This window comes from Schistocerca nitens, chromosome 1 (assembly GCF_023898315.1).
Source record: "Schistocerca nitens isolate TAMUIC-IGC-003100 chromosome 1, iqSchNite1.1, whole genome shotgun sequence".
In the NCBI taxonomy this organism is placed as follows: Eukaryota; Metazoa; Arthropoda; class Insecta; order Orthoptera; family Acrididae; genus Schistocerca; species Schistocerca nitens.
In genome coordinates, this window is record NC_064614.1 from 1,042,317,580 (window position 1) to 1,042,330,484 (window position 12,905).

The 12,905-nt window shown below is 39.0% G+C and overlaps 1 protein-coding gene across 1 annotated transcript in view; it reads right to left on the reverse strand.

The window, feature by feature from the left end:
- LOC126238016 (potassium channel subfamily T member 2) overlaps positions 1-12,905 on the reverse strand; it is a 1,051,128-nt gene that overhangs the window by 168,354 nt on the left and 869,869 nt on the right. The window contains exon 15 of the mRNA XM_049947763.1: positions 7,297-7,447. Coding sequence (XP_049803720.1) covers positions 7,297-7,447 — 151 coding nt within the window. The remainder of the gene's footprint in view (positions 1-7,296; positions 7,448-12,905) is intronic.

Here is a 12,905-nt window from a genome sequence, read left to right on the forward strand (position 1 = left end):
AAATTCCCCAAGCAAATCAAAGTGAGTCATCCATATCCACTACTACCATCCTTGAGTGCTCTTTCCATTTTGTATTGTTTTGCAACATTATGCCTAGATATTTAATCAATGTGACTGTGTCAGGCAGCATTTCATCCACGAGACCCAGAAAGCATTAGATACCTGTATCCAGGTTGATGGGATTTTCATTGACTTCCTGAAGATATTGAATACAGTTCCACACTCTTGCCTAATGAGCTAAAAATGAGTATGTGGAATACCTGATAAGTTTTGTGGCTGGATTAAGCAGTTTCTACAAAACAGAACACAGTATGTCATTCTCAATACAGACCCGTCTTCAGACACAAAGTAACACTGGGTGCACTGCAAGGTAGCGTTACAGAGCCTTTGGTTTTCACAAGTATAGACAAATGACCAAGTGGATAGCATTGGAAATTCCATGAGGCTTTTCATGGATGATGCTGTTGTATACAAAGAAGTAACAATACTAGAAAATGGTAGCAAAATGCAGGAAATTGTAGAACAGTCCCTGGAAGCAGCCACATCTGTAAGATATGTAGGAGTGTGAATATGGAGTGATTTAAAGTAGAACAACCATATAAAACTAAGTATAGTTAACGCAGATGCCAAGCTGAGATTCATTAGAAGAGTCCTCATAAAGTGTAGTCAATCCAGAAAGGAGTTAGCTCAGGAAACCATTGTTAACCAATACTTGAATACTGCTCACAACTCTGCGATCCTTACCAAATGTGAATGACAGAGGAAACAAAGAAGAGCAACATGTTTTGTTACAGGTTCATTTAGTATGCACAAAAGCATCATGGAGATGCTTAGCCAACTCCAGTGGCGGATGCTCCAAGAGAGGGTTCTACATCATGGTGTAGTTTATGGATAAAATTCTCAGAGCATACATTTCTAGAATGGTCAACCATTATATTGCTTCCTCCAATGTATACCTAGTAAAAAGATCATTAGGGTAAAATTAGAGAGATTTCAACACACATGGGGGTTTACAACCAATCATTCTTCCTGCAAATCATTCACAACTGGAAGAGGAAAGAGAGGGGAGTGATAGTGGTACACAAAGTACTCACCACTACAAATTGTACAGTTATTTGTGGAGTTTAGATGCAGACATAGAAATAAACCACAGAAAGCAACTAATGTGGCTTGGGAAAGATCTTTTTCACCAAAAAATTGGATGAAAAAAATGCTGCGACTTCACTGGGACTTGTAAAAAATCATACAAACATTTTTAGCTCAGGAAAACCAAAGAACGATCTAAAATGTGTGGTGCTTTTTTCTGTGGCCTATGTGCCCAATTTGTGTGTGAAAACTGCAAGTAAATTGATCTAGTCAGAAAGTAGGAGGTGATTATAACTAAGTTCCAGTTACAAAACGCTGTAAAAACACTGCTCGGAATGACAAATTTGTGCAGAATATTATCAAAGAAGGGGGAAACAGTATGGGAAAAAAATTAATGAAAATTTTACCACTAGATGGTGCTGTAAGTGGCAGAATATGCAAAATAAAAGATGTAGAGTACACAGCTGTTCCTCATTTGCATCTGAGACGCATGGCACGACTGTGCTGCTGGTAAAGCTCCTTTAACAAGAGCAGTGACTGGGCACAAGTAGCTCTGCAGAAGTTCCACACAATCATTGGTGTAAAAAAAAGGTGTTGGTCTCAAGTCTCCCTTTGGAGAAAAAATTAAAAAATTTGAGAAGACAGGTTCTGTAAATGCAATGTGGCAGAGGGAGGAAAACAGTTGATCCAGCATCAATAGAAGATGTGGCCACAGCAATGCAGGTGTCAAGTGGTTGTGCACACACAAAATACACAGGGAATTGCCTGAAACTTGGACATGCCTGTGAGGATGGTTCATAAAATTCTACTAAACATCCTGTATAGCTATCCATGCAAAATTATGAATTTCATGCTCACATGGAAATGGACAATGAATGACCATGGAACATTCTGTGGACAGATGATGCACATTTCCATCTCCAATGACATGACAATACACAGAATTGTAGAAAATGGCCAATGGAAAATCCACTCAGCAATCAACTGATACCATTTCATTCTGCAAAGGTAACATTGCAGTGCAGGTTGGTGATTACCAATACTGTCACTGATATATGCTATGACAGTATTTTGTGCACCAACATCATTCCAGCCCTTCAACAGCACAGATAGGATAATTTTATTGCAAAATGGTGCTTCTCCCTACACTGCCAGCCAGTGAAGCAGCTGTGCAGAGGCATTTTGCAAGTGCTAGAGTTATCAGCCATCATTTCTCTACAGCCTGGCTGTCCAGATCACCTGATCATAATCTGTGTGACTTCTGGCTGTGGGGCTGTATGAAAGATGCTGTGTTTAGTGCTCCAATTACAAATGTAGCTGAACTGAAGGTGTACACTGCACTATGCATTCTGAATGTGACCCCTGAGATACTTAGATCTATTGTGAAATACGCTGTTCCTTGATTTCAACTTGTGGCAAAAAACAGAGGAAAGCATACTAAAAATGTCTATCACCAGTATCAGAAAGTTAAAAACAAATTTCATTGTTGCTATTTGTGCATTTTTTGGCTCCAGAACTATTGAAAACTGGTTTTCCCCATGTGAATTGTGTGTCCTTGCCATGGTGGCTGGGCTTACCTAACTAACAGTACAAAATATTTGACCAGGTGCACATCTACAACTGAGGAACATGTAAAAAAGTAAAAATGAGAGAGATAAGAAGAGGAGAAGGAGGAAAAAAATAAGAAAAAAAAACAGTAAAAAAATTACCACTTCAGTTGCCTATAATTTCTTATTTATTGCACAACCAGTTTCAAAGTCTAAAGTTTCACGTTCAGGTGACACCAAATAATTACGGAAACACTAATGTGTGGTGGTCAGGCTGGTCAATAATGTAGGGGGGGGGGGGTTCACATCCACATCACATTAATGTATGGGGAACATAGGACCAGCAACCACAGTACCTACCTTGACAGTGCTGCAGTTGCTCGTCCTATTCTCCCATGCATTTGTTTGATGTGGTTGTGATCTCAAATCATTGAATGGCCTAACCACCACACATTTTTGTTTTCATAATTATTTGGTGGCACCCGAGGATGAAGATTTAGGCCTTTAAACTGGTGGTGAAATTAATAAGAAGTTACTGGCAACTGAAGAAGACTTTTTTTTAATTCTATTAAATAACAGTGCCACAATTGTTGAATGCAAAACTTGTGTGGTTATGCATGTTGCACATTATGGTCAGTTTAATATGCAACTTACACCACAGCCATAATATTGTCATTCATCTGTTATTTGCAGCCAAACCCATTTACGTTGTGAAACTTATAGTGCCATCTGATGGGAAAATTATTGTTAGTTTTCTTGTTTATGTAACGTTTGTTTTCTCCTTCTTCAATAATATTCTGCTCAAATTAAATGTCAGTTTAGCAGCATTTCTTTTTTTACAGTGTTTTAAAGCTGGAACCTTAATTATAATCACTCTGCATATTGCGTGTTTTTACTGTATTTCATGCAATAACTAATACACTATCTGTCAATTTCACCTTGATTTTTTATCTGCTTGTTACTGTGACTTCAAAACACTGGTTAAGTATTTACTGATGAACTCAAAGATCTATCCATCTAAAAACACAGTTACTTATATCACAGGTAATATGGGTGTTGAAGGGCCTAATAATAGGAAGTGTCCGGTAAGAGAATATTTTCTTTTCAAGAAAGATAAGAATTTAATATTCTATTGACAATGAGACCACTACAGGCAGAACATGAACTTAGATCTGGCAGGAAATCATGGACCAGTCTCAAATCCTTTTAGAGTAATTCAAGGAAACTCTAAGACAGTTAAATGTGGGTTTCCAGATAGGGTTTTGAGCCTCACAAACCCCAAATGCAACTCCAGAGTCATAACAATTATTACACTTTGCACAGTATTTTGTTCCTTCATTCTGTATTTGCTTAAGTTTACTCCGTAAAGCCTGAGTCACAAATTTTGGATACTCTCGACAAAAAATTTTGTTCTTTAACTTAAAATGACTTTTATGAAGTGTAACATCCATAATATTTACACCATATACTGCACTGAAATATACAAATACTATAATGATGAATGTTATCAAAAACATTCATCAGAACAGATTTTTTCAACTTCGGGAGTCACATGTGGAAAAGATGACTGAGAATGCACTATTATTACTTAGGGTTTGGCTTAATGAACACTAATGATGGCAAATTTTAATGTAGCTACCAACTGTTTCCAATAACTCAGAGGAATGTGTAGATAGATGTGTTGATGACTGCTAGTACATGCAATAATCCTTATTTTAAATCAAATTTCATGTAAGACATCATACATATAATTGCCAATTCTCCTCACTGTGATTGCTATTTATGAAATAATGTATGCTCTTCTATACTAATTTTGAAGATGTTGCTGTATCACACCTACTACATTAAGTGATACAGAAAAGATGTATTTTTTAGCACCTATCACGAATAATGAATTATATTATTTTTGAGGTCCATCCATATATGGTGGAGAAGTAGATGTGCTTCTGAGCAGTAGTATAATAATTCTAGAAGTGATAAGTAAATGAATGTTTGTTCATACTACAAGAGAATTTACTGTCATAAAAGCATATTTGATGTAACATACCGGTACTAATACTGTGTCACTATTTATTTATTACCCCTTAATTCAGCAATGAAAATTACTGAAAGGCTTGCAACAGGCACAATAAACACAATAAAGGATTAACTCTAACAGGAAACTTTGTGTTCCTGAAAAGCAGTACTTAATCAGTCTTGGTATTACATTACTGGAAACAAAGAGAAACTGAAGTTATTAGATGAGGGGGAAATTTGTGACACTAAACAGAAGAAGATGACAAATATGGAGAAGAAATAGCAGTAAGAAGGAGAAAATAAATACAGCAACAAAACTGATGGATTTCTTTGTCGACTAACTGGATTTCAAAATGTACTATCTAACATACAAATTGTTTTCACAAAAAAATCAAAGTTCTAAAAATCAATAGTGGCAATAGCAACTATTAATTTAGTGACCCAGCTGGATGTGCAAATGGATGTGTAACACCACGCATCACTGGTGAAGACAAGGGTGCCTATGGCAGGAATGTGGCCAATATTGCAGACCTATCACAAGCTTCCATTTTGGGCAGGTGCTATTATCCACCTCACCTCTACATGTGGAATTTTTGATGCCATGACTTCTTACTGTGTGTGGATTCTATGAATCTTCTGATTTCCATCACACATAGATTATATGGAATTTTAAATACAAAATATGCATTGTCTAAGTTGTGACTGGACTTTATTCTACTACTCTAGAATGACGTAATTATGATTTCTGTTTGAGGCACTCATGAATATATCATCAAGAACTGCTACTGTTTGGTTCATAGACTAACTAACAATTTTTGTTGTTGTTACCAAAGTTATTTAATGTTCAATAAACATTGTGGCCTGAAGTGAAGGTCGCAACAGTTAAAATACAGGTCAGTTGTTTTTCAAAAATCTTAATTGATTACTGAAATATAGGTTTGAATGTCAGCTAAACATTCTGCATGGTTTCAAGATAGCTAGTCTACACCAACAATGAAAAATAGTTTTATACGAAGTTCTAATTCTTCATGTCAATAAGAAAGAGCATCTAGTAGAGAATGTGTACAGTTGACAGATTATTAAATCTATTATATCCACTACCAATGACAAAGTGTGCTTGCTACAACCAAACATGCAATTCACTGTTGAAGTAGAAGAATAATAAAAATACGTAAGCACTTCTACTAACAGGGGAGAAATTGCTGTGATTAGTTTCTTTTAATGGAGTGTAACTATTATAGTTAACATAAGTATTTACTCAAGCAAAATGAAATTTGTGTGTAAATATAAATGAGTGTGGTCATGGAATTATTTATGAAACTTCTTCATAACCACGCAAATTTTCTATGTAATAAAAATTGGATCTCAAAATGGTCGGCATCTGGCTGACAGATGTCTCAAACAGCATATACAGGAAATACTGACTACAAAAAAGCATTCTACAAATTTTTCATTTTCCTTCCTACCAAAAGGAATTTAGTGAAAATGAAGATTTCTTCTCTTATACTGTTGCTGTATTCATCAAGCAAAGGTATTACTTCAATATCTTACCACTTCTTGATGAACGTGAGGAAACCACATCAGGTCCATTATGTACCCACCTATTCTCCGTCTGATTCAGATACTGCATCACTGAGTCTTACGGTATAATTGCTTAACTCATACTATATGGTATTTATGTTGTTTCCCAATGACACTTGCATATCAAATGTATTTTTCTTTCTTTCAGTCTCTTTTATAACAGCATTTCTCGCAAAGTAAAAGAAGTATTGCTAGTGGAACTACAGAGAGAAGACTCCAAAAGCTGGGTATTCTGAATGAAATTCAGAGACAGGAGTTAATGGGAGGAGAGGAAGTAGGACTTTCTTGTCCAGTAGATAATACATCCCAATCTCTCCCCTGCCATTCTCTTTCCTAAACCCCTTTTGGCCATCTCATTTCCTTTTCTATTCAGCCAGAAAGAAGATTTGGTGCAGACACCATAAGATTATGAAAATATTGAACTCTGCAATACAAATGTAGTAATTTTTCACTAATGGCTGTCTTTTGAAGAATGTGTTATTGGCCATTTTTGTCAGTATGTCATTCTCAAGCAGGCAATAACTTTCTGGTGGTGCATTGTATACATTCCCATTATGGATATCTTTTAAAAACATACCACATGTTTTGAGTACCAGCAGACTAAACATTGAAACAAACAATTTAATTTTGATTTTGTTATGTTTATTGTTACACAGGGTAGTCTGCTGGTCATCACCTTGTTTTTAAATGATCCCTATAAACAATGTTGGGAACATATATATAGTGCAGTAATGTATAACAGTTGCCTAATTGAGAGAGATGTAACACTCAAAATTTGCCAATAATGTGTTTTCCAATTCAGGTAGAACCACTAACAGAAAAGACTCCTTTTAAACAGTATGCGATTAACCACCTCATTTATATCCTATTACCAGCCAGTTAATTATATGAGGAATATATGCTAATAGATCAGATAAAAAGAGAGGTCCAGTTTTCTTGTATGTAGTGCTCACTTACTAAAATGGTTTACAATTATTTCATTTCAGCGAACAATGTTATAAAGTTTAGCAGATACAAGCCATGCAACAAAGAAATGAAACACCATTAGGGATAAGGAGTGACTTACGCAATTTTTTCACTTGGCGATCTCCATGGGACATCGTCATCTAACTCATCATCACTTTCATCACCTGCATCATCCTGTGGTTCTACAGCAATGTTGAGAGAGGAACTAGTGAACATGTCAGGAACTGGCAATATACTTGGACGGCGGCTACCTGTAACAAAGAAAAGGGGGCAGGTTGGTGGCAGTGCCTTATAAATAAAGCATTTGTTACAAAATAAGGTAATGATGAAGTTAAGCTTGCTGATAGTACAGTAAATTACTGTAGTTGTGGGAAAGACAGTGGAAATGCAAGAAATATTTCTAAACTGGACAGACTGATAAGTGACAACAGTACTCTTCCTTGTCAGATCTCTGTTGGTAAGAAATGAGATAGAACCCCAAATGTGGCATCTGATTAACTGAAAACTACTTTCCTACTAATTTCATCAAGCTTTATGTTTTCACTCATAATAAAAAATTATGATCTGTTCTACTAAAGAGCAAAATGAATATCATAAAATGACGTAACTTTACAAATCGTTGACTCCATGTCAGTATGCTGTTCAAAAACATATTATGTCAACTTGGAGCAACTGACCAAAAGAGAGATGATGTCACCAATCCATGAGCAATGTAAGTTGTGCACATACATGTACAATTTTGACTCGTGAGATATGGACACTTGAAATATTTCCTCTGATTTTGTCTTTATATGTGATAAAAACACTTCTAAGACACACATTTTCTGTTTCACTGTGTGTGGCTACAACAGCCTAAGAAGTATCTTATACGCTTCATTGTACACTCATTTATGTATTTGTGACAAAAGTTTGGTATTAATTTTAAAAAGAAAATGTATTTCGTATTCACGAACTATTATAAATCCTTGAATATGATTTCACTTAGGATCTGTGGAAGGGAGATTAGCATATCTGTTCTTTTGTTAGTACGAATTATGTAATTTTGTTTTTATAACATGTTCCATCCAGTGCCAACACCTCAAAGAAAATGGTTTGCTTGTATATGCTCTGTTTGGATGATGTTTTATGTTTTCCATTATTAGGAAGTGCATTTGTATACACAGCAACATTGCTGTGCATCTATGAACACACTGCTCTGTTCTGCGCAGTTCTGCAGTTCAGTTCCGGTTTGTGCAATTCTGTGCTGCACATTTGCATGTGGCATTGTGCAGCACGGCACATCCAACATGGATGCAGCTTCACAATGAATGGGAGAGTGTACTTTATGAACCAATACCAACCACCCCCCCCCCTTTCCCCCAAAATGGTTAGTAGTATAGCCGAGTGGAGGCTGAAGGGATGGCTACGATGTCAGGCAGCGGAAGTTTGAGATAGGGTAGCAGGTTGGTGAAGGTACAGAGAGAAGCACTTGTCAAAATGCTTTATTTTCCACTTGTACATCACCACTGCATTGGTGCAGGGTAGTGACCACACGACTGCTCCATGGGAAGAAGACCAGGTGCCTGGTGAGTTGTCAGCTAGCATCCAGCCAGCTGGCTCCAATATGTGCGACCAGCTTTGCCAACGTGAGCCCTGCTGGTTGAGTCACATCACAAACACCAGGTATCAGTGGTGGATGTAGACGAATCTTGCTATAGTAGCCAACTCTGTGGTGAATGACTGTATCCCATCAGCCATTGGTGCACAGTGCAGAAGTGTGTCCACCACAGTGACAGAGACCGAGCGAGGTGGCGCAGTGGTTAGCACACTGGACTCGCATTCGGGAGGACGACGACTCAGTCCCTCGTCCGGCCATCCTGATTTAGGTTTTCCGTGATTTCCCTAAACTGCTCCAGGCAAATGCCGGGATGGCTCCTTTGAAAGGGCACGGCCTACTTCCTTCCCCGTCATTCCCTAATCTGATGAGACCAATGACCTCGCTGTTTGGTCTCTTCCCCCCAAACAACCCAACCCAACCCCACAGTGACAGAAGACGACTACTGTACATAGAGCAGGAGTCCAGCTTTGGCCAGAGGGAGCCTGGAAGGCCTGTTGCATTGTGGTACTTGAGTGCAGACTTAGTGCAGGTAGGCAGACTATGACAGACTCGAACTAGTATCTGCTGTCAGCTTCTCCATGTTGTCCCCTTGCCCGGCGTAACGCACGTGTCCTGGAAGGACTGCTGGGCTATGAATCAAACTGCTACAAAAATTACAGCTATTTATACAAGGTATTAGTGAATGTAGTGGAGATGTTGAGTTGCAGACAGGCACATCAAAAAGATTGCTACACAAAGTAAGCTTTTGATCACAAGGCCTTCTTCTGAAGTAGACAATAAATACATACATTCACACAGACTCAACTTATACACCACAGTAAATTTCACGATACTGTTGTTATTCAATCTTGGATTTTCCATTGTTTGATGCTGTAGCATGTTATGCCAAAGAGCCACATTTAGTCATGCACTTGGTAACACCACCCAAACCAACTGGTGGAAAAATCCCCTTGCCCAGATTGCAAGAACTGTGCATTACTTCTGCGATGTCAGGTTTCACTGCGTGAGCCTGGCCCATCTCATAGTATTTCAACATCTCAATTGTTATAACTGAAATGGCAACACTCTGTATCCACCAGCAACCAGCAACTGCTGCAATACTCCTGCATACTCTCACTGATTTGCCCCCAAATGGTAACAGACCTACACCGTCTACCTCCAGGGGAAGATGTGGTGCACTTGGCCTCATTGAATACCAGTCTGCAACAGCATATCACATGTACAGCACAAGTTTCCATTATAAGAGTGTCTGGAAGCCCAACCCACAAGATTCAGAGACTACATTTCATATACAAACCTTACTTGCTAGGTTTAATCTTATGCTACTAAGTTGTTTATTAATACCCTCCTTAACAGACTACTAGTTTTTTTGGAATGCACATTACATCATGTCTTCATACTTCTACATCCTGTCAGTCATGAACCCTTGGCAACTTTCTTTGCAGATGCTGATGGCTCTCTCGCAGCCTCATATCGTCTTAAACCCAAGGGAACACATTTATCATCAACATTCACACTACAATAATCCAAATTCACATTTCATGCTATAGGGACCCCATCCACCAGTACCTGTATCATTGGTGGAAGGGATTGATGGGTGGTTCTCTGCATCAGATAGATGAAGGCTATGCACAGCAGGGTTAGATCCACAATGGTTCTAGGAATCACAATGCTCAAGGCTACAGTGACTCATCATTGCTCTCCCCTAAATTGCTTAACAACATGCTGCATCAACGAACTGTTACACTTAAATCTGCTCTTCTTGCATGGCTATTAACTGGTTCTGGGACTGGATCAGGTCCAGTTTCAAAGTATCATTCAGGACGGTTAGAGTCTGCTTTGACAGTACTTCTAATGATTTGTCAGGCTAGTACACATGTGACTCCATCATGCTCAACTGGGTAATTCCTGTAATCACGGCTGCCTTCCCATTAATTAATAACACATTACCTCTCAGCTCCAGCCACCTTGCTTCTGTGAGCCTTCCATGCTCATAGCAGCTCACCCCTACTACCACATTACTGTACACAGAATAAATCTAGTGTAACCATGTTTGCTGGAAATAAGGTTGGGTTACAGAATGCACCTTAAATGATCCTGTCCTCCTGCTCTGTCCATGAATAGCTGCACCAGCATGCTCTATCACCAGTTTGAATCACCTGGGCTGACAAATTGTAATCTTATCATCTCTGTCTGACAATACTTCAGTTTCTCTTTCTTCATCACCCTCTTCAGAGATCAACAACACACCACCTGCGCTCACTCATACAAACTTCCCTACGGCTTCCCATTTCACTGGAGAAGGGTGCATGGTGTAACATTTGAATTGTGCATGCTTCCCCACTACTGGGAACCTAACCAGTATGTACAACCTTGCTCAGTTTCCACCTCTACTGACACCATATGGTAGTAAAGCGTACACTCTGCCATACTTAGCACTGCTATGAATCTCAACTCTGGTGGTAATCCCCCCTGTAGTTTATGCAGCCCAGACAAGTATTGCTCTGGTGCTGTTAGGGCAGGACTCAGCTGCTCTTGAAATACATGATGAACAGCTTCCTGTTACCAGAATGAGATTTTCACTCTGCAGTGGAGTGTGCGCTGATATGAAACTTCCTGGCAGATTAAAACTGTGTTCCAGACCAAGACTCGAACTCGGGACCCTTGCCTTTCACGGGCATGTGCTCTACCACCTGAGCTACCCAAGCACAACTCGTGCCCCATCTTCACAGCTTTACTTCTGCCAGTATCTCATCTCCTACCTTCCGAACTTTACAGAAGCTCTCCTGCGAATCCTGCAGAACTAGCACTCCTGAAAGAAAGGATATTGCAGAGACATGGCTTAGCCACAACCTGAGGGATGTTTCCAGAATGAGATTTTCACTCTGCAGCGGAGTGTGCACTGATATGAAACTTCCTGGCAGATTAAAACTGTGTGCCGGACTGAGACTCGAACTCGGGACCCTTGCCTTTCGCGGGCAAGTGCTCTACCAACTGAGCTACCCAAGCAGGACTCACGCCCCATCCTCACAGCTTTACTTCTGCCAGTATCTCGTCTCCTACCTTCCAAACTTTACAGAAGCTCTCCTGCGAACCCTGCAGAACTTCCTGTTAGCTCGCCATTACCACTTGTGCATACCAATTACTGTCTACTAACAACTGTATCAGCCTTGTTATAGTCACACTTGCATTCTTCTCATCCTTGTCCTCGGTGTACAGCAATCTGAGGACAGAAGGCTGTTGCCACTAGTTAGCACCTATATACAAAGAAATTGTAAAGAACCCTTACTCTAACACAAAAAATGATTCCCTTACCCTCAGTACATTATACCAGAACACCTTACACATAATACCCTAAATAATCAACAATAAACACAAAAAAAACCTCTGTCATTTCCTTGACCTTATTGCATGTGGCACCTCCCACACAGGTCCATTCACATTCTCATGTCTACTTCTCTGCTAGTTCCTCTTCATGCCTTTCTCTGGCTCTACTGTTACCATGCCTTGGATTGACTCCAAAGTACCTCAGAATCATCACAGGGATCAACATGCACCACTGTCAATCTTGCCAGCAACTGTAGCCTAATGGTGACTACATCTACATACTTATCAACATTAATGTGAAAGACTGCAGCGAGGAACATTGCATTGAAGTAGCATGATGCTATTAAACATATGATATGCCAATGACTTATGCAGGGTGTAAGTGCAGATATTTTTATATGTGGTACCTTAATATGTATGCAAATCAGTGTGCTGGTTGTTTTTTCTCTGTGTCAAACAGCCTCACTAGAAACATATAATAAACTTTACAATTTGATGTTTTCTGCACTGCCGTAACTGCACCACCAAGTGGACTACACCTGTCAGTACAGAATAACCATTTTGTGTCCACATGTCCACACTTCAACATCCAAGTTTGTGCTCGGGAGAAAATATACATTAATGCCCTGCTCTTGCCACATGTTTTTGGAAGTACTGCTCAACCCAAAAACATACAACCTGTAATAGCTGTACTTATTAGTTTGCAAATGACATAAATACTGATGTAATGTTGTTCAGTACATTGTTCTCAGTCACTAACAGGAATATCTACACTTATACACATT